The sequence below is a fragment of the Pleurodeles waltl genome, chromosome 11 (assembly GCF_031143425.1).
Source record: "Pleurodeles waltl isolate 20211129_DDA chromosome 11, aPleWal1.hap1.20221129, whole genome shotgun sequence".
Classification (NCBI taxonomy): Eukaryota; Metazoa; Chordata; class Amphibia; order Caudata; family Salamandridae; genus Pleurodeles; species Pleurodeles waltl.
In genome coordinates, this window is record NC_090450.1 from 632,006,778 (window position 1) to 632,033,624 (window position 26,847).

At 43.6% G+C, this 26,847-nt stretch overlaps 1 protein-coding gene across 1 annotated transcript in view; it reads left to right on the plus strand.

Annotated features, from left to right (window-relative positions):
- The window catches only part of DOCK5 (dedicator of cytokinesis 5), a 799,955-nt gene that overhangs the window by 402,791 nt on the left and 370,317 nt on the right, over positions 1-26,847 (plus strand). The window contains exons 12-13 of the mRNA XM_069214140.1: positions 8,686-8,828; positions 19,846-19,971. Coding sequence (XP_069070241.1) covers positions 8,686-8,828; positions 19,846-19,971 — 269 coding nt within the window. The remainder of the gene's footprint in view (positions 1-8,685; positions 8,829-19,845; positions 19,972-26,847) is intronic.

Genomic DNA, 26,847 nt, shown 5'->3' on the forward strand with positions numbered 1-26,847 from the left:
CAGTGTGGCACATACATGGGCTGGGAGTTAGTCATTACGAACTCAACAGTTTTGTGATGGCTTCACTGAAGACTGGGAAGTTTGGTATCAAACATCGCAGCATGATAATCCCACACTGATGCCAGTGTTGGGTTTATTGTGAAATGCACACAGATGGCATCTTAGAGATGCCCCCTGTATTTTATCTAAGCCTCTAGTGTAGGGCTGACCGGTCTTTGGTAGCCTGCCACTACCAGACGAGTTTCTGACCCCATGCGGTGAGAGTCTTTGTGCTCTCTGTTGTTAGGATTAAAGCCTGCTCTGGGTGGATGTGCTTCACACAGACCAAGCCCCACCTTTGGCAGCAGGACCGGCAGGAAAATTACAAAAAACAATGAGGAATGATCATAGCAGCTAGAACCACCTCTTAGGTGTCCAGTGCTGAAGTGACCCCCCACCTTGCAAAATCCTCCATCTTGTTTTGGAGGAGAGTGACCAGTAGGGATAGTAATGTGTCCCCTCCCCAAAGGGTGTGGACACAGGAAGGGTGTAGCCACCCTCAGTGACAGTAGCCATCGGTTACTGCCTTTGTAACGTTCCTAAATCTGGTATTTAGGGGCACCCCTATGCCTTGCTTTTCAGATTCCTGGCGACCTCAGGTGTAGCCACCCTCAGGAACAGTAGCCATCGGTAAATGTCCTCTGTAATGTCCCTAAATCTAAAACTGTGTCGTCACCCCCCCCCACCCCACAGTGCTGACCTAAACATCCCCAGGCCTGTCTCCTGAAATCTCTGGCACTTACCTGCAACCTATTTTTTTTCCGAGTGCCCCCAGTCCTCATAGGATTCCATTGAGAACTCAATGCCAACTTTGACCTCTGCACCCGGCCGACCCTGTGCTGCTTGTGGTACATTTTTTAAGCAAACTTGAACTTTGTACTTACCTGTTCCCTGTGCTAACACTTTTCCTCCCTTGGACTGTATTGGTTCCTATGAGAAATTGAACTAAGTGGGAACTTTTAAAAGATGAAACGTGTTACTTGTAAACTGCTTTATCTGCAAAACCTAAACAAAGTACATTTGATACATATGCTTGATACCTACTTAATTGTACTTAACTGCATCAAAGACCTTTTGGTTCTAATAATAAAGTAACAAAACTCCAGACTCCATTTTCTGGGCTTTTTAAGTGTGGGGAAGCCAGCTTAAGGAATGTAGTGGACACTGGTGGACACAAGATGTCCAACTATATAATGGCTTCACCGAACCTAGGCATGTTTGGTATCAAACATGTTGGAATAATGCAGCTACAGCGTTTGTAGTGCAAGTTGCATGATACCATGTACTCCGGGGGTTCCCTATGGGATCCCTCATGTCTGCCTGTACAGCCTTGCAGGTTCTGCATGCCAGCCCATTCTGCTGCTGACCCCAGACACTGTTCTGCTCTCCTGCTGCTGAGCCTAACTTCCTGTAGAGGAGAGGTGTGACCATCACTCCCTTAGAAATAGTTGTGTCACTTGGCTGGGGTTAAGGTGCCTCTGTGCTCCACCAGACTGCTTTGAAGGGCACATTTAGTGCACTCCATGCATGAACTGGTTTACTCCAGTGCAGGAGCCACCGGCTCCCACTCTGGCGTGAAACCACACAAAGGACAGGGGAGTGACCAACCCCCTGTCCAGCTCCTCCCCTAGGGAGGTGCACAGAGCTCTGCCAGTTGTCCCCTTGATTCTGCCATCTTGGAAGTAAGATGAGCAGAGGCTCCTCGGAGCATCTCACTGGTTAGCCAGGTGGGTGAATTCCCTAAACTCCCCGAACCCCATCCATACCCAGCCCCCCGATAGGTGGGTCTCTGCAGAAAGTGTCCAACCCACTTCCTGGGTTACTTAAGGACTCCTCTGTGGGTGGTGCCCTAGATTAATCTCCAAGACTTCAAGATCCGTCTGCAAGTCTCCTCTGTAAGACACTTATGCAACCTGGACACCGGAACCACTATTGTTCTTTGCTGGGACTGAGAGCAAGACTGTAACCAGTAGCAGGGCTACTACTGGAACTTTGTTTCCAAGTTCTGAAAGGCTTATGCAATCTCCTGAGCTGTGAATCCTCCAGAGTCACAAGGACTGTACTTGCACTTATGAAAGCAAGAAGGAATTTCCCTCGGAGTAAAGGAATCACTCCCCTTCATCCGCAGACACCTCAACGACGAGTTTGTGGATTTTTGTGGCTCCTGCTGTCCCCCAGACTCTTCAAGGCTCTACAACACAGGTGGTGGTTCTGTGACTCTCCACAGGTCCGACCTGTCTTCTTTGCCTCAGAGATGTCTGTGTTCACTCATTGGAGCTGCTCGGCTGGAACCCCTGTGCACAGCATCTGCTTGTCGGTGAAAAGGGTTGTTGGCGCTTCAGTCCGAAGACCTCCTGGCTCCAAGAAGCCGCGGTATCCAGCACTCCCCAGCTCCAAGAACGATGCCCTCTCTGCAACTCCTGCGACATGAGTATCCCTCTTTGCTATGCCGTCAAGGCCTCCCTGCAACTTAATTTGCCTGCTGCCAGAGGGTCCTGCTGGGAGCTCCTTCTGGCTCTCCTGCTTGCTGAGAGCTGGCTCTGACCTACCTGCAAAGGTTTGGTCGCCTGGGCCGTGCTGGTCCCCAACAATCCTGCAGTCTTCGTGCTGCGCTACCCTGCAATCCGAAGACCAGCGTGGAACAGCTCGTAGACATCTCTGGGGGCTTCCTGCATCGCCTGAACTTCACAGCTGCACTTCTTCAACCATCGACCAACAGGAAAGCATTACCTAAAAAGGTGGGCATTGCCTCCCTGCACGGCCTGGGACCCATGGGTGGTCTGGACTCTGTCCTTTCTTTTCTTAGGTCCCCTTCTTCCGGAATCCACGTCTGGGTTCCACCGACCGGATCCACGGATCACAACAGCAGCTGGACAACCAAGGTCCTCATTGACTTCCACAGGAGGTTCCGACACAACTTCACCCCTATGCACCTGGGCTTCTGGTGTAGAGACTTCACTGTTCTGGGTGTCCACGGGTGGGGGCACTGTCCAGTCTTCCCTGTCCCAACAGGTTTCCTTGGGATCCTCTGGAAAGGGTCCTAAAACACCAAAACTCCAACCGTGCCTTGCCCGCATTATCCTATTGACACCTAACCCGGGGTTACACATCTGCACAAAGGGGTTTGGGGAATTCTACTTATTAACCTTGGGGTGTTCATGTGCTTTCCCATTCCTAAGGGTCCTTGGGGGATAGTTTGAGTTGGGAGTGATTCACGCATTCCATTTTCTTAGTATATGGTTGGGCCCCTCAGCCACCTCCACCCTTTCCCCCCAGGAACACATGTTATTATATGCCTGTACATACCTTTTTCTAAGTACATTTTTGTTAAATTTTTGTATGATCATATGTCCGGTTAGGACATATACCAAAGTTTGTTCTAGTGTGTGTGTTACAATAAATATTAATTATTTTTCTAACACTGGTGTGGTTCTTTCCTATGTGTACATCACTGACTTACCTGTGTGGTATTTGTAAGTGCTTTACACCCTCCTGGATAAGCCTCAGCTGCTCTCCACAGGTACCTTTCTGAGAGCGCTGGTTATCTAGAACCTCCTACACTATCAATAAGGTTTGTCTGGACTCAGTGCATGGTGCCTCACCTATATGTGTACACCATATACTGAGCCAGCCCCCTACCCAATGATCCAGAGTTCTGTGACTCTCTAGCTACTCCTCTAAGTCAAATCCCTATTGATAGCTTAATTAACATGGGCAGAGGCCTGAATCTCCCCATGGGTATCACTCTAGATAGACAGCCCAAAACTTCCATTCAACCTTCTAAATCCCATAAGACTCTCTTTAAACTGTGCTCAAGATTTTAATCTTTCTGACGCTTGGAGACTACGACATCCTGACACCAGGGATTACTCCTTTTTCTGTTATCCCCACAAATCATACTCTAGAATTGACTGTCTTCTCATTTCCAAAACTCATACACACTTGATTGGCCAATCTGCCATTTTGCCATGGTTAATCTCCGACCATTCAGCTATCTCTTTATCGCTGTTAGGTGCAACTCGAGACTATCATGTAAAAGCTGGGGAATGCGTCTTCTGGAAACATCATTGAAAATACTTTACTGAACTATACTAAAGATAACTTGAGTGTTAATGTTTCACCCTCCATCTTTTGGGACACGCTCAAAGCAACTGCTAGAGGTTCATTAATTGATATCCAATCCAAATTAAACAAAACTTTTCCTCTCCATCCTTACTAATGAAAAAAATGAAGATAATAGAACCCCAAGCGAGAGGGCTGGAGTTTAGTTTGATAAATATAAAAGTCTACAATTATGTGAAGTGAAGAAGGGCAGTAAATTACTGTCATCATACTTAAAACATAGACTGAAAAACCACCACTGCACTCAGACAAGTTGAATGTAACTTACACAAAACCCCAAAAACCTCTATAAATCTCTCTATGTGGACGATACAAATTCTTCCTTGGAGAAATGTAGGCATTACTTACATACATAGAATCACAGTGACATTAAATAACATACTGTCACAGAAACAGAAATGGAGCTCCTTGGCTCACCTGGGACCCTAGGCGAAATTGTTATGGTGATTAAATCTCTTAAAGCTCAAGGAGCACCGGCGCCTGATAGCCTCACTGCAAACTTTTATAAAACATTTACTTCCGTCCTTTGTCCTATATTTCTTGACCTTTTCATTTCTTGACCTTTTCTACTATTTCTAAAATCAGGCTCTGTCTCAGGAACCGCTAGTGTGGCCGCCATTGTAGTGAACTCCGAAAGAAGGTAAAGACCTGACAATGGCAAAAAAACTACAGGCCAATTTCCTTGATTAACCTAGATTCAAAAATGTATGCCAAAATTCTCTGTAGAAGGCTAAATCCACTTTTAACATGCTTGATTAGCTGTTCACAAGTGGATTTTATGAAGAAAAGAATGTCTAACAATAATACTCGCCTCTTATGCCTTATTATAGAAAAAGCTGAAACTGTGAGCTCTGATAAGGTGGCAGTAACTTTAGATGCTGAAAAGGCCTGGGCGTTTCCTTCTGAAATGTAACTTAGTCGATGTTTTCACTAAAATGGTCATGGCTGTATATAGTATTCCCTCTGCAAAAGTGCGAACTTGCGGTCTTTTATCTGCCCTTTAGCTTGGAGAGAGGTTATAGACATGGTTGTCTTCTATCCCCTTCCTTATTCATTCTATCTCTTGAACCCTTACACCACAGCATTCAGTCCAACACCTCCATCTTTTGGGTTACCTTCAATAAAACCACTATAAAAGTGCCAGCTTACGCCAATGATATTTTGAGTGTGACTGAGAATGCCAGACAATCAATCACTGCAAAACGTTTGATAATTATGCTCAGGTTGCAGGTTATGAAATCATCAGGGACAAATCTGAAGTTAAGGGTTTAAACAATCTCTGCACCAGTCATCTATTAAATTCTTCAGGACTGTCTTGGCAACCGGAATTAATTAATTACTTGGATTTAGAGTTTGGTTCTGAGTTGTTAGAAACTCTTCATCATAACAAAAACAGGTTCCAAATAAAATTGAAATGCTCTTAGATAGTTGGAACCCTAAATTCTTTACTTCGTGGGGACATATAGAGACTAATAAAATGATGGTGACCCCAATAGTTAACTAACTTATAAATATGCTCCCCTTAGTTCTAACCAATGACTTTCACCAAAAACGTAACAAGTTACTATCAAAATGTATTTGACAAAATAAATGTCCTAGAATTTCCATAAAAAAAAAAGACTTTCCCTTCCTGCAGACCTAGGCGGAGTCAACCCGGCAGATTTGAGAAACTACCAAACTGTCTTCTTGGCCAAACAAGGGTCACTGTGGTTCTCTCCGCATTCAGAGTATACCCCTCTGGGATTAGTTGAGAAGTAAATCCTGGAAGATCTGCACTCCATTGCATTTCTATCTTCCAAACCCATGCCTTTCTTACCAGCTAAATATATTTTTAATAAGACCAAACATGCTCTTTTAAGAATTGATACTAATGAAGACCGGTCTCACCAAGACTAAATACTCTAATAAAGATCCCTCACGAGATCCCTCATGAGTCACACTCATCTCTGACTTTAATAAATCCGGCCACCGACCATCTAGGTTTTATCATCTGTTGAAACCTAAAAGCATGTCTAAGCTTCAATGTAATCAAAAAGTGGGACTCATGTTGTATTATTTTTTCAGAGAACTGGAATCTGATTTGGAATTCAGTCTTCTCCCATAACATTTCCCCTGCCTTATCCCAAACGAAATACTGGCTCTTGCATAGAACTTTCTGGACCCTTTCTCGACTCTATAAGATGTCTCTTGGGGAGAACCCTACATGCTGGAACTGTAATAAAGCAACTGCCTACCTCCATACTTACTCTTCTACTGTAGTTCTGTTTCTCACTGTTGGGACAATGTATTCAACTTTATCTGGTCCCTCTTTGGGATACAGCTGAGTGGAGATTTTATTTCGCTCATCCAGGGTTTCCTTGGTCCACAACGTAAGACACTTGATGATTCTCTTTTGTTTGATATATTACTGGTTGTGGCTTGTAAATCTGTTCTCACTAACTAGAAAAACAGTGTCTACCTCTTTCATATCCTGGTTGAATTGGGTCTCCTACTTAAGAAGCACTGGTATTATTTCACGTCAAAACTCCCCTTGGAAACCTCAATCCAGATCACTTTGGAAAATGCTAGACAACTACTTTGCTGTTACTAAACCTCCGTGAGACTCGTAATGAGACATATAGTTGAGTAATCATTACTTACTGCAATATTACCCATCTTCTATCACACGATTGTGTCTCTTTCACAATGGGGTGTGTGATTATTTTTTTTTTATCTCCTGAACTGTCAAGTTTACAATTGTGACACATTGACTTTTTTGTTATATTCTTATGTTAGGTTCTCTTTTAAGTTCTGGATTTAGTTGACTCCCTGCTTTTGTTTTCTTTCAGTTTCTTTCTTTTCCTTTATATTGTACTAGGCACTTTTGTAAAACAAGTTGTATGCCTTAACCGTTTACTCCAACATGTGTTCTGCACTGCTGTATCATGATAGTTTTATTTCTGTTTCTTCTGCATAGAAACCAATAAAACTTTTTGAAATAAGTGAGGATGAACCTGCAAACAGCCTGTTTCCTTACACTTGTGTGTTTCCCACCAGGAGACGAACATCCGCACTGTAGAATATTTGATGTTTTCCTGTATTAGGCTGGTTAACACATTTTGGCATGCAGCCTTTGTCATAATAACAATAATGTGCGCCTTTATCCATGAAATAGAAAACATTCAGCGCATTACTACATAAAGTAGATTCTACACAAACATAATCCATTTTTATAACCAATGGTGGTTGTTCACCTGTAAAATCATCAAACAGTATTCAGCTTGCAGGAAAAGTTGATTAGCTGTATAATGCAATAATTAATTCCATGAATGCTGTATTAAGATAAAATTAAAATAGAAGATTAAAATATTGCTTTCATTTGTTGTATTAACGTCTGTCATACTTGTATATATCATTATTAACATATTCTCAGTTCTAATTTGTTGATGCATATCTTGCAATTTGCTTAAAATAGTGTAACCTTCAAGGACTAAAATTAGTGTTATGTGGAGTGAAGTGAATGTCTAAATGCACACATGCAGAGATACTACAGCTAATTATTTAAGCTCAAAATGATGAGTACCATACACGTGTTTCGTAATTCAAAGTGGATAGCTTGTGGAATTGCTCTCATATACATATACGTATGTATATCAGGGCAACGCCACAAGCCACTTTGAGGCTTTGAGTGCCACATAAAGTATGCAAAAAGAGCAGGGAACCTTGGATAGTTCCCAAATTTTAGGTGGAGAGCAGCTCCTTTGTATGGAACACTACAACACCACTGGCACTCCAGCTCCGCTCACCTCAAAGGTCTATTTCTACTACCAAAGTTTTTCAGCATATGATTAGCACAGTGCCATACACACCAAGCTAGAAAGCGACAAAACCTTTTGCATTTTTACAGCAAAGTCTTTAAGGCTTTGTCACTAGACCTCCAAAATGCTAGTGGTGATGGCATATCCTGAGGGGAGATATTTCATACCACTTCTTCTCAAGAATTCTGTTCTTTTACATCTATAACATGAAAAGCAGTGCAGGGACTAGAATTGTCCGTTGTGACTTCTGAGGTGAAATCCAACGTTCTAATGGATGTCCTGCAGTGGCTTCAGGACGCTGTCTTCTTTAAATAAGGCATAGTTGGAAACCCTTTTTGTTGCAAGGGAAAAACTCACCTAGGGCTTAGTAGTTCACGGTCAGATCACATTATGCAATAGACCTGCAATTTCTAATTCCAGGTTCTTATCTACTGAAAGTCTGGTGGTTGAGTCTCAGGCGATGTGTTAATCAATCCTTCACTCAATGGTGGCTATAGTAGAAGCTACCCAAGGATACATCTATCTTTGTATGTTGTCAAAAACATTCCCCTTTGTGCTGTATATTGGATACAAAATGTGACGTGTTATTAGAAGAGCTAGGAGTTTGTGTATTATGGTTTTCTAATGGTGCAAAGTCCTCTTCTGAAGCAACTGTTAATGGTAGAGTGCATACCTTTGTGATTTGTCTTCACCTCCCTTTTTTAATCAACTGTTCTCCTATGGACAGAATCGCAATGGAAACCTATATCCGTCAGAGGCAGTTGATCATGTCCCCATTGATCACCTCCCGTGTGATTGCTGAAAATGAGCCGCTCACTGCTGTCTTCAACAAAGTGATAGCTGCCAAGGAAGTGAACCATAAAGGGCAAGGTAAAATTCAGTAACTGGTTGAATGGTCTTTTTGCAAGTCACACTAGTGAACATGTTATTTTTAATTGTTCTTATCCAAAATAAACTTAGTTGAGATTGTAAAGTCTGCATGCTTACTCTGCTTGCACTGAAGCATCTTTTCATCTGTCAGTGGACTTATGTTTACATTTATCAGATTTACCACACATAAAACTTAACCAGTCAATGAAAATGCACTTTCAATATCAGCCACTTCTATGGTTGTGGTGGTAGGTTGTCAGGGGTGTGAGAGAGCTTCTGGTAGTGTGTGATGTTTAGTTGTGAGGGGTGTGAGTGCTGTTGGTAGAGAGACAGAGAGAGACAGAGATTCTGCTACTGTGAGACTGTTACTGTAATAGGTCACAGGGTGTTTTCGGTAGTGTGTGTGGTTTCTATTCTGTGAATGGTTTGAGAGTGCATTTTGTAATGTAAAATTTCTAGAGTGTGAGTGCTGTCAGTGTCAGGCTGCTGCTACTCTGTGAGAGGTGTTAGACTGCTGTCAATAGTATGTGTCTACTAGTATGTGAGGGATCTGAGAGTGCTTCTGGTAATATGTGATTGCTATTCTGATGTGTATGGAATAATGTAATTAGTGTGAGCATTAGTATGTGAAGGGTGTAAGAATGCTTTTGGTAGTGTTTCTCTGCTAGTGTGTGAAGAAGTGACTGCTGTCAGTAGGGTATTTGGTTTCTCACCATAAGAGCTTTAACAGTTCTGTTAGACCTGACAGCCTTAGGGTGGTCACCCCTAACTTTTTGCCTGCCTCCCTCCACTTTTTGGACACTGTTTTGCTGGGTTTTAGACTCTGCGCACTTTACCACTGCTAACCAGTGCTAAAGTGCCAATGCTCTCTCCCTTTAAACATGGTTATCTTGGATCATACCTGATTGGACTATTTAATTTACTTATAAGTCCCTAGTAATGTGCCTAGGGCCGGTAGATTAAATGCTACTAGTGGGCCTGCAGCACTGGTTGTGCCACCCACTTAAGTAGCCCATTTTCCTTGTCTCAGGCCTGCCATTGCATGGCCTGTGTGTGCAGTTTCAGTGACACCTCGACTTGGCATTTAAAGGTACTTTCCAAGCCTAAACCTCCCCTTTCTCCACATATAAGTCACCTCTAATGTGTGCCCTAGGTAACCCCTAGAGTAGGGTGCGGTGTGGGGAAAAGGTAGGACATGTACCTGTGTAGTTTATATGTCCTGGTAGTGTAAAACTCCTAAATTCGTTTTGCACTACTGTGAGGCCTGCTCCCTTCATAGGCTAACATTGGGGCTGCCCTCATACAGTATTGAAGTGGTAGCTGCTGATCTGAAAGGAGTAGGAAGGTCATATTTAGTATGACCAAATCCTGCTGACTGGTGAAGTTGGATTTAATATTACTATTCTAGAAATGCCACTTTTAGAAAGTGAGATTTTCTTTGCACTTAAATCTTTCTGTGCCTTACAATCCACGTCTGGCTGGGCTTGGTTGACAGCTCCTTGTGCATTCACTCAGACACACCCCACACACAGGGTACTCAGCCTCACTTGCATACATCTGCATTTTGAATGGGTCTTCCTGGGCTGGGAGGGTGGAGGGCCTGCTCTCACACAAAGGACTGCCACACCCCCCTACTGGGACCCTGGCAGACAGGATTGAACTGAAAGGGGACCTGGTGCACTTCTTAGCCACTCTTTGAAGTGGTATAAAACAGGGCCTCTGCCCTACCTCATCAGACACTTGCTGGAGAAGAAACCTGAACCAGAAACTACATCCTGCCAAGAAGAACTGCCTGGCTGCTCTAAGGACTCACCTGTCTGCTTTCTACTAAGGACTGCTGCCTTGCTGTTGGCCTGCTGCCTTGCTGAACTCTTGTGTGGCTGTGAAAGTGCTCTCCAAGGGCTTGGATAGAGTTTGCCTCCTTTTCCCTGAAGTCTCAGGACCAAAAAGACTTCTCTTTTTCACTTGGACGCTTTGTGCGCCGAAATTTTCGACGCACAGTTTGTTCTGCGGCGAGAAAAACGCCACACACGGACGCTGATCGATGCAACGCCTTCGGGACGACCGGAACTTCGATGCATGGCCTCGCAAGGACAACGCCGCCTGACCTCCAGAGGAGAAATCGACACGACGCCTTCCGTGAGAGCAAAACTTCGACGCGCAGCCCCGCAGAACGACACGCAGCCGGAAAACAAGCAGGAGAATCCACGCACAGACCCGGGACATCTGGTAATCCCCGCGATCCACAGAAAGAGACTGTCCGTGTGCCGGAAAACGACGCATGACTTCCCAGCGTGAAAAATAACGACGCAAGTCCGTGTGTGCTGGGGAGAAACTGACGCACACACCATTTTTCCACATATCTCTTCTTCTGTGGCCACTCCAAACCAGGTACTTTGTGCTTGAAAGAGACTTTGTTTGCTTTTTAAAGACTTAAGACACTTTATATCACTTTTCAGTGATATCTCTACAAATTCACATTGCAACTTTATTCGTTTTGACCTACAATTATCCTGATAAATATTATATATTTTTCTAAACACTGTGTGGTGTATTTTTGTGGTGCTATATGGTGGTATTGTATGATTTATTGCACAAATACTTTACACATTGCCTTCTAAGTTAAGCCTGACTGCTCGTGCCAAGCTACCAGAGGGTGGGCACAGGATAATCTTGGATTGTGTGTGACTTACCCTGACTAGAGTGAGGGTTTTTACTTGGACAGGGGGTAACCTGACTGCCAACCAAAAACCCCATTTCTAACAAGTTCCCTACATGTCTTTCTTGAAGTTAAGGGTGAAAGCAAGTTCTGTACTTGGGCACGTACTAACCTTGAATCAATACTGAAGCATTCGGTCCTAAGCTGTGTCCTGTTCCTCCACATATGAGCCTTGGACAGCTTTCCCTAATGTGGATGCCCAGAGTGGGCTGTGACATTAATGGCCCCATGCTATCAATGTATCTACACTTGATGTCCCTTGCCACTCCCAACCCTCCAGGCCCTTCTGGGATCTCTGAACTCCACATCATGTGCACAACCTGTTGAACCTACTGGTGTCCCCAAGCACCAGTTACATCCTGGAGCAGAGTCTCAATCTAATTTGACCAGACCCCTTAGCCCTCACAGACACTTACCGTCTGCTCCACGATACTTCCTTTGGCTTCACATGAACAGCTCTGCAGCAGTTTATCTGCTCTCCCTAGCTGACGCTGGTACCAGTACACTCACCCCAAATCTCCTGCAACACACGTGCAGCAAAGAGCCCTTCATGTTCAGTGTGCATGTGTGTTGACATGAGCTTGATCGAAGCAGTTGGTTTGTCACCAGCCACAATCACTATACTGCACTTGTGCAGTATATTTCCTATTTCCTCAGTAGATAAAGCAGCAAAGCACAGCATAGACCTGACCTACCGCTGTCATTGCCAGCCTGGATGAAGGACCAGAAGCTCTGAGAGAAGGTCAGCTTGGGTCTAAAAATTGCATCACACATTCACTGCTGGGAGAGAGGTAGGAAGCAAACCACAGCATCTCTGCTGTTTATTTACTGCAGCACAACACCAACCAGCCCACTCCATACACTGCTACATCATTATGCTTGGATGCTGTGTCCATCATAGACATAGGAAGTCCATAGTGTTACATGCCTGATGCTGAAGGCACGGGCAGCATAACGAACTACTGCTGTTTTTCCAGTGGTGACCTGCACTCTATCTGTTGGGGTTTGTAGTTTCACAGCAGAGGGAGCTGGGAGATAAGGGCAATGACAGGACGGGAATTGTGCAGGAACAATGTACCTCATAGTAGTTCATGTGCAAGTGTGCCAGCTAGTTTCAGTGCAATTGGGTTTCTGGGCTTCACATGGGCTTCAGTTGTGACAGTTGAAGTCTGGAGGCTCAGAGGACTAATACATCTGCTGTTGGGGTATTTGTTTGATTTCATAGTCACAGGTTAAGATCCTCATTGGTCCTCTCTGCCTTTCATTCTTCCAAGGACAATTAAATGCCATTGAGTTAGGTAACAATAAACAGCGATTATTCATAGTCAAAATACTATTCTAGGTGGATGTATGCTTTATGATACACATGGTATGTTATTTTATAGTAGTTCTGGTGTCCTGGGGCCACCTATTCTGTTGGGTTAAAGCTGCACACCAAAACACTCTTTCAGCACTTTACCATAAGGGTAGTGAGACAGACGTACAAGCCTTGATCTGGTATGTGGTGTGGATTATAAGATCAGAACTCTTCAGTGCACACAATAACAGCTACTAAATCAAGTCAAACCAGTGTTTTACTAAAGAACATGCTTTAATTGACATACAAATAAATAAAAAAAAGTGCAAGGCCTTTTACATCAAAGACCTTAGTAAGAATGCTTTACCGTGGTAAACTCTGTAAATCATCTTCCTATGGCAGTTGTCACAAAATTCACAATGTGAAACTTGTTTCTGTTACAATTGTGAGAGGTCACTGTGTAAATCCCCATTCTCTTGATTTGTAAATGAATGTTTAACCACCTCCTATTGCATTTGTCAAAGTTCAAAGAGTGGAACTCCATCCTACATTGTTTCCATTAGGTTACACCCATCAGAGCTCCAGTCTACTGCCTTTGATATTGTGTCTTCTTAACAATGTCACAGTTAATTATGGTAAGGAAAGGGAAATGTTCATATGCAGGCTTATGCATCTGTCCAGTGAGGTAGCCATAATGAATATTCATAACAAGAGGTGGAGCTAGGGCCCTTCCAGTGTGTGCACAAAGAACACCCACTTAGCTCTTGACCCTCACGTTACCAGGCAGAGCAGTGCTAGGTTGCTAAGGTAGATGGTGTGGTTTAGAAGCCCAGAGCTTAAATTGCACTCCTTATCGAGTAACACATTAATGTCCAGTCAGTGCTTTTACTTTGAAATAGAAAAAGTACTTTAAGTGACACAACTAAATACTAAACATAAAACTACAAATTAAAACCATACTTTTCTTATAGAGACAATGAATACTCCAGAGGCATGAGAGTGGATCTGGAAACTTTTCAGCAGTCTTCTATGCACCGGAAGATGGCGCCTTGTGGCTCTTCACTGATGCCATTCTACTTCGCAAATGACATGCGGGCCGATATAGGTGGCACTTGTCATGAGTTCCATTCTTTCCCCATCACCAAAAGAGGATCTGGAGCTCCCTTTGTGTCTCACAGAGATATTGTACCTCAGATTTCTTCGGTGTGCAAGGGATGTCTCCCCAAAAGCTACAGGTTTCAAGCCTTGTAGGGACTGTAGCAAACACATTTCGGTGATAGATTCCCACCACATATGCTTGTCATGCCTGGGGTCGAGCCACGACTTCCCTGTTCTGGATTCGTCAGAACTACTTGGTTGGTCAGTCTTCATCACACTCCACTTTTTCAGGGAAACCTAAAAAGAAACAAAAGTTGAAGTGGGATTCTGCATCGTCACGCCACTCTTCTGTATCTCACTCCTGAAGACGGCCAACTTCAGAACAGTCCCACAATTCATACCAGCAGAACCCAAGTTTTCAGGGCCAAATACCACACCACTTTAGATGGATAAGTTCCAGGCAGCTATGCCCTGGCTCTTCAGATCCCCAGCGACTCCTCCGCCTGGCACCTCTGTGGGCCATATGGAGTTCCAAGGCCCGCTATCTGGAGTACCGTTGGCAGGTTTGCCCTTGGCGCCAGTTTGACTCTCCTTGCCAATCTCTTGCCTATGACTCCACTGTCGACCCCGCTTCCTGCCCTGAGACCTGTGTCGGACCCTACCTCCATCCCCCAACAGCCCCACCTGCCAAACATCTTTAGTGTGCCCTTGATAGAGCACTGCCACCCGATGGGAGGCAGACTCCAGCGATTCTTTCTTTACTTCGGACAGGTGGGTCCTGCAGACTGTTCACAGGGGATATGCTCTTCCATTAATTTCTTCCCTGCCGCACCTTCCACTCTCACCCTACGACTAACGGACCACCATCTCTCTGTTTTGTGACAGGAAGTGCAAGCTCTTCTGGCCAAAATCAGACCTGCACCCTCTAATTGCCTTCCTCTGAAAAAAGCAATTCAAGATGCTGACTATGGCCCAGATCTTGTCTACACTCGACCCTGGATACTGGATGGTAGTGTTAGACCTGCAAGACATCTATTTTCATATTCCCATCCTGCAGGCCCAGGAGCACTTTCTGCGGTTCGTGGTGGGATAGGAGCATTTCCAGTTCATTGTGCTCCTCTTTCGTCTCATTGTTGCCCCCTGGGTGTTTACAAAATTGATGGCGGTGATGGCAGCTGATCTTTGGGGGTCTGTGGTGCCGGTCTTCCCCTACCTTAACAACTATCAGTTGAAAGCAGGCTCGCCTAAGGCAGTTGTCATCCACCCCTTGTCACCTTTGGCCTTTACTATCATCATGCCAAAGTCACACCTTACTCTTTTTCATATGCTTCCCTTCATCAAAGCAATTCTGGACACGGTTCAGTTTTTGTGCCTTTCCCAAGGAAAGAAAGTCTAGGACATTAATACTATGTTTCTAGTCTTTCAGCCTTGGTCCTGGAATTCTGTGAGGTTGACTCAGAAACAGCTGGGGCTGATGGCATCCTGCTGGTTGAGAATGCCAGGCGGAATATCCAGTCTCTACAGTGGGATCTGTGTCCCAGTGAGCTCAACATCAAGGGGACCTCTCCACCCATATTCAGATTTCAGAGTAGACTGGAAAAGCTCTGCAGTGGTGGTTTCTGGATCTCACCTGGGTCAGTGGCAGACCGCTCTCTCTTCCTGACCCAGAGCTGACAGTAACAACTGCTGCATCGCTTCTGGATTGGGGCCACCATCTGGGAGAGGTGGACATCAGAGAAGCCTGGCACAGTCCTGGCTCGCCATCAGCTTGGAGTTGAAAGCCTTCCTGCAGTCCATCAAAGAGAGACTGGTACACGTGCTCACAAACAACACCACCGCCATGTGGTACTGCAGCAAACACAGTGTGTTAAGGACCTGTGCCAGGAGACCTTGCACCGCTCACAATGGCTGGAGCACCAAGGAATTTTCCTGTGGTGAACCATCTGGCAAGGTCCTTGAATGCCAGGTTGTACAAGTTCAGCCATCAGTGCCTAGTGGATCACAAATAGCAATTACACCTGAAGGTGGCGCAAAGTCTCTTCCCTGAATGGGGAGAACATTGGGTCGATCTGTTAGCCATCACGAGAACACGCAATATCAACACGTTTGTGCATTGAAGTTTCCAAGAAGGCTCTTGCTAAGAGATGCTTTCTGCCTCAAATGCAACACTGGACTCTTGTTTGCCTTTCTGTCAATATCACTCCTGCCCCACGATCTCAAGATCAGGACAGATGAGGCCCAAGTCATCCTAGTGGCTTTGGATTGTACCCAGAACTCCTGAGTTTGAGCATCTATCCTCCAAGCTTGCTGCTTCTCCAGGATGTCTTGCTGTTGCAGCAATGGAGCAGAGTTCTGCGCCCAAGGGTTGTGCATTTACCATGCCTGCCTTGAGAACGCAGCCCGAACCACAAAGGCATCTCTACAATGCATTCCTTTACCGCACAAGTCTTTATGACGACTTGCTTTGGGAAAAGCGCTGGTCTTTGGAATAGTATCATTTACTATTCTAACTCCAGTCTGCGCCTCAGTTGGGAAATGGCAGGACTTAAAGTCTAATATCAGTCCAACAACGCTTTCCCTAAGGCAAGTTGTTCTAATGACTTGCGTGGTAAAGGAATGCGTTATAAAGACTAATTTGTGGTTCGGGCCACGTTGAAAAGGCACATTGTGATTCGAGCCGCATTGTTAAATCTGTTTCCCGCACCCAAGCCTTCAAAATCTCCTCCTTCATGCGTGGAGATAGAACAGTGACATCTTGGCAGCCAAGCGCCCCTCAATGAAAACTGCATTAACCATTTGTTAGGACAAATTTAAGGCTTGGTGCGGCACACACCAGATTGACCATCCCAGGCCTAGTTATCTGACATTCTGCTGCTTTTTTGATCTCTTGCCAGTGAAGTCTTTGCTTTGGGCACACTTAAAGGTTATCTTTCAGCCCTTTTGGCCTTATTATGGTTGCCAGATCAGCCCTTGTTGTTTAAGTTAACAGTTGTGATGTTCTGAAGAGGCTTCAGCGTATGTTTCCTCCAAATACCATGATCATGCCCCAATGAAATCTTAATCTGGTCCTGACTTATCTGATATTCACTCTGCTTGAGCCACTTCACAGCTGCCCAGTATGGCTCCTTACCATTAACACTGTGTTACCCATCACCTTGGCATAGTGAGCGAGTGAGTGAGCTCAAGCTCTTTGTGTCAATCCACCATACACTACTTTCTTCCTAGACAAACTGGTTCTGCACACTCTGGCATCCTTCAAGCCGAAAGTTGTGATGCTGTTCCACATCGGTCAAACCACCATGTTGTTGGAGTTCTGTGCTTTGCCTCACCCCTCTAAGGAGATGGAAGAGACTCCATCCCTTAGACTCCAGGAGAGCTCTGAACTTCTATATAGACTGTACCTAAAACGCATGGTGGACGATCAGCTCTTTGTGGGGTTCTCTGTAATGAAAAAAGGCAGTGCAGAAGAGAACCTTCTCCAACTGTACTGTGCTCTGCATAAAGCTCTGCTTAGCATTGGCTAAAAAGCAGTCTTCACTAGAAATGCATGCTAATTCATCCCAGGCCAAAACTGCTACCACTTCATTTGTACCTGTCTTATCATCTGCCAGGCAGCTATGTGGGCGTCCCTCCACAAGTTCACGAAGCAGTATTGCCTGGACAGTCAGGTTCACTGAGAGGGACTTTTTGCACATTCAGTTCTGCAAGACGTTCTGATTTGAGTCCTTTCTCAAACCCAACTCCAATAGGTACTGCTTTGACATCTATTCAAAAGGTGAGAAACCTGCAGCTAGGCGTCTCTATCAAAAGAGTGAGTTAGTTACCTCTGGTAACACTCTTTCTGGCAGAGACTCTCTAGCCACAGATTCCTCACTGACCCTCCCATCCTCCCCATTCTGTGATTAGACTATATGCTTTAATAAGATCCCAAGTCTAGGAATCTGCACACCGCCTACCAATTTGCTCTTGGCACTGTGTGTCTGGGGGCATGGACAGTCTTGAAAGCAATGTACTTCATTGTACAATTGTTGCCTATAAAGGTCCTGCACGTCATTCCTGTAGCGGAACTATGTCAGTGCGGAGCTGCAAGGCATCATCTTCTGGCCCGCAGAGGTACTACTGAAACATTTCCATATCCAGTCTGATACCTGGGGAGTATTCAAAAGGTGAGGAATCCAGAGAGAGAGCTCTGCCAGAAAGAGCGTTAACAACGGTAAGTAACTTGTTCCTCTTGTCTCCTCCTGATCCATAGATCTGTGTAAGAAGGTCACTCAGTATTGTTGAAAAATCTATTCCTCTGGATTTTAAGTATCAGACAAATTTGTAAACCCATTTCTATTTGCTTTGGTTTAGAGTACACAATGTACACATGTAAAACCCATTTTAATTGCATTTTTTAGCGTACACAAAATAAAATCCTAACAGAGTAATAGAGTTAAAGGGTAACATTTCTCCCTACTTCATTTGTCATAGGGTTACACAATGCTAACCATGTCATAATGTACTTTAATTCATACACAACTAAATGTAAAATTACACAGCAAAGGCAAACCTTTCTATCCCTTTGGAGTTAACTATGTGTAAGAATTTGTCTGAATGTTAATGTAAAGCCCCTTCTTGTGGTGTTTGTGACACATTTTAGTAAGTAAAACTGCTCCCTAGGGGTTTCAGAATGTGATACCGCCTTCTGTTGTGATTGTCCGAGAGTTTACAACGAAGAAATCTTTCCAGCTCTCTTAGTGGGTGTTCTCAATATAAACCCCTTTCCTACTGTATCTGTTACAGTGTTTCACAAAATGCAAAGTTATTTTCTATTGCACGTGACACCTAATCCTTGTTGACAATTGTGAGCTAAGGTACTACTTCTTAGGCAAGCTAGCACATTTCCTGCTCAATCAAATGATTAAGATCAACAGAGTTGGAGCAAAAGCCCCTTTCTCTACACTGCTCTTCTAAACTCTTTGTTCTGATTGCTTGAGCTTTGGCATAGAGCTAAAGCGGTCAATCCAGACCTCATAAAAAGACAGGCATCTAGAGTAATAAACATAAGTTTCCTTTCAAACATGATTAGGGAATGACAAAAAGAAAACTTAAACTTTTATTTGAAGTTGTGGGTCCTTGTATGTTTTAATGAGACTGCTGGTGTAGAAGGTGGAAATAATATTGCTACTTTAATCAGTATGGCAGCAGCTGCCCTTTTCAAAATTATTAAATATTTTTAAAGGAATAATTTCATGTGCATGACTTCAGTTGAAGTAAAATTAAATCACAAATAATCAAGGATGGCCAAAGTTTAATACAATTAATTCCACTATGTGGAGATCATGGTTCCTCTATTCAAAGTTAAATACAAATTAAATCCATTTTTTGGTTGATATTGCTTCCTAATTAGATTTAAGGTTGGATACTGACTGTTAATTTTAAATGTCATAATTTTAGCTTCAGCCAGCTGCTAAACCCACTTCATGTCTTTTCTGTTGATTTCATAAATGTAACACTTACCATAAAAATACAATGGTAATTTAACAGAATAAAGCCATCATCAAATCTGCTATATTCCTTGTGCACATCTGGTCCTATCCTTAATGATCACATATTTGTTTTGAGTCCAGAAAAGGATAGGTGTTCATCCTGTAATAAGGTGGATGAACGTAGGTGGATACCAAGGCTATACATTTACTTTTGTAAAATTCAGGAATCACGATTTGTGAGTCCAAAGTGTGTAAGAGGCTTTTATGAACCTTGTTGTTTGTATTAATGTGACTTATAGACACACCTTTTTTACAGTTCGATCCCATGCCATTTTAAATATATGAAAAGATGTTATTTACAATTTATGTTCTGCACTTAAATGTTTCCCCCTTTTCAGAATTGTCATTTTCATTGTTAAAATTTTTGATTAGGTCTTTGGGTTTCTCTGAAATTATTACCGGGGGACTTGGCACAGGTGCAGAAAGACTTCTCCCACCTCATAGACAGATCAACAGCTGTTGCCCGCAAAATGGGATTCCCAGAGATCATCTTACCTGGTATGTATTTACTTTGCATAATGCTTTGGAAATTTATGAAAGGGTGGTGATGGAGTCCAACTTTCTTTAAAGAGACGTCTGTGGAATTTGAGCTACAATACCACAGAACATGCCCACCAGTTGTTTAAGTTAGGTCAAACTGAAGCATTTGTTTTTCTAAAGTAGATAAAATGATTGTTGATTGTGAAAGCTTCACACCATTTTCAACTTTGTTTTTCCGTGCACCACAGAAAAAAAGGTTTTTCGCTTTTACTTTTTGCCCCTAATTGGAGCCTGATTGTTAATTTAAAATTAAATGATGAAGGAAACTTAGGCATGAGGTTATTTGGGATGCTTATTAAGATTGCATGGTGTACAGATCTGCAAAGGAGTATTGTAACAAATGTCATTAACAAAGAGAAGTTACCTTACTTTTTAATGCTTTTTGTGCTTATAGTGTTTTTACCAATGTATTCCAAATAAAGACTGCATTTGTGTGCCAGTATTTTGAGCCCAACTAGCAGAGGCAAAACCAGACATTGAAGAGTTGAGGTCACTACTTTGGCTCCTGGTAGACGTTTAGTGGTATTAATGGTGCTGTGTTTGATAGCCTTAACAGTTTCACTGTCCCCGTGATTGTCCCTATCTCTTCCCATCCTTCCTAATCATAATTCTGCTGTTTTACTTCAGCTCCTTTCTAAGTTTTGTTTTTGTTTTGAGTTTTGACAATGCTGTCCTTTATGTCTTCTGTTTGGATTGCAGATTACGCTGTTATTGTTAATTACATTTCAGAGGGGCAAATAACCTGAAATTCGGCCTTCATAGGATGTGTAATGCCAATTATTCAAAATGTCAGTGTATTTCTGTAATCCTAAATTTGAGCACTCCTTGTTGAATGTATAAATATTATTATTGTTAGTTATTGCTACCATTCCTATTATTATTTAAATCCCTTAGGAAAAGGTGTATGTGACATGTCCATTAAAAATAATTCATACTGTAGAACTCCTGTGGTTCAGTCAACATTTAATACACCATTGATAGATGTAAACTGTGCCGAAGCCAGCCTAGTTTCACCAGAAATGATCATGAGCACAACAATATTCTTTTCTTAAGTGCAAACAGTGTTGGCAGGTGCATAAGTAACCAACTAGTCTGTTTTGCCAGTTAGTTGATTAGTTCTTAGAAAGGGTTGTGAGCATTAACGTTTGACAAGGTTTGGGTGAAATTGCAGGCATTATCAGTGTTTTCATTATAAAAAGGCACTTGTGTTAGCTTTGTAAGTATGTATCCCTGGATTTTGTTTAGGCCAGCTTTATTCCTGTGTAGTTGTTTTTTAGGTTGTGCTACCTGAAAGGACAGGAGAGGAGAAAATACCTTTTTCCCTAGGGATGAGGGAAAATTAGAGCCTTGGTGTTCATTCAGAGATGTATTTTGTCAACATGTGAGTGCATCACTGAAATTATCGTTCCAAAACTTTCTAATTGTACCACCACATTGATGTATGTTGTATGGTGAGTCATAAAGGGGATCTCACCTGTGTCTGAAAAGAACATATTACAGTCTAGGTTCCAAAGATTGATCTTTTTTCCAGAAGAAATAATCCAGCATAACCCAATGAGGGAACAGAACAAAGAACCTTTTACCTTGTGCTGAACCTGACCTCACCTTACCTCTGAGGGAACTGAGCTCTATCTAGTAATCCTTAGCAGGTGACAATCTAGATGTTGGACACGCCCAAGAAGATCCCAATAACAAGCCTTGGTATGAGTGAAGGTCTCTACTGGGAGAGGTCAAAAACACCAGAACCAAACTTAAGCATTTAGGGCCAGATGTATCAAACATTTTGCGATCTCAAACGGACCAACGGGCCATTTACGATCGCAAAAATGCGTTTTGGTATGTAAGAAGTCCAATTTGCGGTTCGGTAACTTGTTACTGAATCGGAAATTGGATTTGCGCCTACATACCGATAGGTGTGTCAAGGGTGTCTCTTCCTAATACCGAATCGCAGATGTATGTGTGATTGTTTTGTGACCGTTAATGCGGTCGCAAACAAATCGAAGTTACCACCTACTTCAAGTAGGTGATAACCCATTCACAAAGAGGAAGGGGTCCCAAAGGGACCCCTTCCCCTTGTGAATGCATATAAAAACATTTTTTAGGACCACTGCCTACTCTTAAAAAAATGAAAAGAAAACTTTTCATTTTTCATTTTTAAACGCATCCCGTTTTCCTTTAAGGAACATGGGCTGCATTTAAAAAAGAAACGATTGCTTCATTGAAAAGCAATCACATAGTGGTCTGCTGAGCCCAGCAGGCCACCATCCCTGTGATTGTAGCCATTCGCAATGGCTCGCAAATTGCGACCTACTTCATGAATATTAATGAGGTAGGTCGATTTGCGAGCCCTTGCGAATCGCAGTATGAAACTCCTGGAGTTTCAGACATTCCAATAGTGATTACTTAATTGCGATTCGCTAAAAATCGCAATTAGGTAATTGCTATTGTAAAAAATGATACATCTGGCCCTTAGTCTCTGGGATTTCCCCAGCCTGCCAGAGGCTCACAAAGGAAAATCCCATCTTATTTCTTTTCAGCAATTAAACCCAGTCATACCTATGAAACATGATTGTCCCCAGACTGGGAAACCAAAACATAGAAAGAATAAAACATTTCTTTTCAGAACTACAATAGTCCTTTCACTTCTCTGCACAGTCCTCTCATGAAGAATTGGCACCAAAAGACCTTATGTCACACAAAGTCTGTTCCTAGCTGAAAACAATGTGCCCCTTATATTCTTCTCAGAAATATAATAGATAAATTGGGTTTTGAGTTAGGCTTGACAGTTGCCCCTCTCAGAAAGAGAAATACATGGCGTCAGAACGTAGGGGCGATACATGTTTGTCCGAAGAGCTTGGGGCAGATAATCAGGTTCTTAGCAAATTAGTAATGGCAGATATATTACTGGTAGAGGGGCATCATTTGCTTTGTTACTCAACAAATAAAATAGAAGAGTTTAGTTGTAACTGCTAAAAGTCGTCCATCACCACAAAAAATGACACAGCTGCCAGTGCCAGTAAGGAAATTGTCATGATTTTCAAAGAGACAATAGCAACCAACACCCCAGTCACATCTCTGTGGTTGCTAACATCTCTCCAACTTAGCATATATCCAACCCTCAGCAAATCTCTGGTACCACCCTAGACTTTGACACTTTTACTTGTCTCAGTTTGCTTCAGACATCTGCTGCCATGCTTCTTAATAGACAAAAATGGGACACAGATTCCTCGTTAGACTTAATTCACTGCAAAGTGATCCCGTAGATCCCAGAAGGAGTTTCCACAAATTCTCAATTCCCTTATTCTTTACAAAGAACAACCAGGATGTCCATGTTCCAAGCCAGAGGTGTGCCCCATTTCCTGAAAAAACCTCTCTAGCCCCTAGAGCTAGGGATCTTTCATTCTACATCTAATCTGGTCAACCTGGCCAAGCTGAACTCTAGCTACGGTCTTGATTTTTTTTCTCATTACATAGATGAAATCCAGGTTGAAATACACATTGATTATTCCAGTTGTCATGTTTTGAAGTCGTGGCAGATTGGATGCTGCCTGACATCTTGAAGCTGAGCAGCAATGAGATCAAAGTTCTTATCTGTGGAGACTCATCTCTCTGGACTGCAGAATTCTGACTAGCTGCATTGGGTACTTCTATCAACCATCTACTGGCAATTTGCAACCTGGGGTTCCTGCTGTTGTTTATGAGGTCTTGTCCTTTGCTGCACAGCTGTGGGCCTAGGTGAGGTACATGTAATTTCCAATTTAACCATTAGGCAGCTGACGCTTTTGTACCCACAGTCCTGAGCCCTATTTAGGTGTTTGGGGCACTTCGCTCTTAAGCCTTCATACAATTTCCCCCCCACAGAAGGTATCCAGGGTTTGTGGCTTCCCTCGAAAGGAATTGAGAAATAACCAAAATATGTTTGTTTTTTTACATTAAAAACTGCTGTTCAAGCAAAAGCTTTTTTTTTCTCCAAAAAATGCAGCAATAAAACAATAATCTGTGCCAAGATCACCACCTTTCCCAGCTTTCAGGCACAAGCAGAGATTACATTTTTTTTTTGTCCTTATGAAAATAATCAAAAGAATTTACAAAAACGCTTTTTTGCTAACCACAATATTTGCAATTTGATAGTCGATTTTTCCTATATTTTTTATCTACTTGCTGTCTGTGGTGGGAAAGGTGTGAAACTGATGGGTGAATTTGGAAAGCTGTGCATTTCTGAAAACTAGTATAAATTCCAAATTAAGCAAGGGCGTAATTGTTGAAATAAACAAATAGTGAAAATAAGTCCGAAAAAAACTGAAACGGGTGAAAAATGTGTTCGATGGCATGGGTGGCTTTAGATACACATACTTTGCATACTCCTGGGTCTAGAGTGATGCAAGGTGTTTTTCGGAGTCACAATTGCGCATGGACACCGACCCCTTTGTTAGATTTTTTTCACTCCGCCATCGGGTTCGGACGTGTGTGCGCCTTTGCTCCGTCTATCGACTCGCTTCGGTTCAGTGTCTTCCTACCTCACTTTATTTCAACGGCATTATACTAGATCTTGCTTCTTTATCTTAGCTCTTTCCGACCAACCACCCTTTGCGGCACCAGCCTGGTACCTTCCATGTGGCACCATCGCAAATGCTTCCCTGATGAAACAGACTCCATTCCGCCTCTGTTCTTTGTGCCACGACATTTTTTCTGTACACTGACCACCATCTACTGTGCAACTTCTGCTTCTCCCCGGATCATCATGAGGCCTACTGCTACACCTGCATGTCCTTCCGTTCAAAGAAAACTCTTCGGGATTGAAGAGCTCGCCAGCTGGAGGTGGCCCAGAAGACTCTGAACGACATCCCAGACATCTTCTGAGAGGAGAATGCTCAGGAAGAGTCTTCGCCAGAAGAGGGCGCCACCTCTCTTCAGGATACCTCAGATTCCGACGTTGATATTGAAAGCCACAAACTCACTTCTGCCCAGTGCAAGTACCTTGCAAGTCGCCAGTCCGCCACTGCCACCAGGAAATGGTAAGTACTGAAAGACTGTCTCGGATGCCCCACCCCTGGCTCGGCACAGAAACCATCCACTAAAGTCAAGTCCACGTCCTCGGCATTGACCTCCATTTCCTTGGACCTAGAGGTCGATTTGGTTTTGATCTGAACCTCGGGACCAAGGTGACAGTCTTCGGCCTCCACTTCAGTGCACACCAAAGTACAATCTTCGGCGAATACTCAAGACTCTGGCCAGTCTTCTACCATTCCATCTCCGGTTGAGCCAATTTTGGAAAATATGGCTGCTCATTGGCACCAAGTCCAAATACAGAAGGGTACAGGCCGCATTATTGCCACTCCTTTCTCTCCTGTGCTTCCCAAGAGAAAACTCTTTCCAGGAGGCTTTGGACATTCCTGTTACTGCTAAAAGGAAGACCGAAGACAAAGCTACCAGCTCTCCACTTGGGTCTTCTCCAACATTTCCTCCTCCTATACCTCCATCTTCACCTCCATCCCCTCCCCATTCTCCCACTTCACCCTTACCAGGGGAAAACATACCTCAGGGCTCTTCTTTGTTTCCCACTGGGGGTTTAGGTGGGCCTCTGTATGACACAGACCCTTGGGACACATATGACCCTGACCCTAATCCCTCCAATGACCCTGACGTCAACCCCACATGCCCCCTCAACCTGAGGACACTATCTCTTATCAATCAAATTAGGTATAGGGTGTGAAGACGGGAAAAAAAGGCGCTAAAGGATAATGTTTAGAATATTGTGTGGAAACGGTGCACTCACAGGGGAACACCCGAACCCCAAACCGGTTTACCTGGTAAACACACACTAAAACAGAAACAAATGTGAGGCACTCATTACTAGTCACTAGACTCATCAAGAACATATAGGAAATATCACCATCAAAACATGCAAGCCCATAAAAAAACGTTACTTGAAGTCCATAAATAATCACATATATATGTGGTCATTACAACCCTGGCGGTCGGTGTTAAAGCGGCGGTAAGACCGCCAACAGGCCGGCGGTAAAAATTTTGCAATTACGACCATGGCGGAAACCGCCAACAAAGACAGCCACTTTATCACTCCGACCGCCACGGCGGTACAAACAAACAGCGCGGCGGTCACCGCCAACAGACAGGTGGACGACAAAGTACCACCCACAGTATCACAACAGGCCAATCCGCCACCTTTTCCGGGGCTGATTCACCGCCGATAAAAACACGGCAGAAACAGGATTTCGAAGGGAAAACGCTCACCTCTACACACCCCACGAGGAACCAGGACACCATGGAGCCGGAACTCCAAATTCTCCCTGCGATTGTCTTCCTGCTCCTCTACCAGGAGCACGAACGCCGGCGGCGAAGACCACAGTGAGTACTGCACCTATGACACAGGGGAGGGGGGAGGGAAAAAACAGGGACACACACACGCAACACCCCCACCCCCACCCTCACCCACTACAACACACACACCAATACATATTGATACATCACAGTTATACCCTCAACCCCCCCGGAAGAATGCAAAGACAATAGAAAATGAGTGTAACCATTGTAATATATTAAAATCAAGTAGGCAAAAATAAATATATATATACCACGTACAAAATATATACCAAGCATAGTAGTCCAGGTAGTGCTCCAATTAAGTCCGTGGAACACTGGGCCCACATGGTATGGGCGAGGCCCACACACGATCCCCGACCATGACGGAGAGAACACTGCGGGGGCATCAGAGAGCAACAAAACAGGCACCTCAGGGGGAAGGAAAGGGGGGGCACCTCAGCCGGTTGAGTGCACAACGCCAAATCCACGAGAGGGCCACATGCCCACTGATCC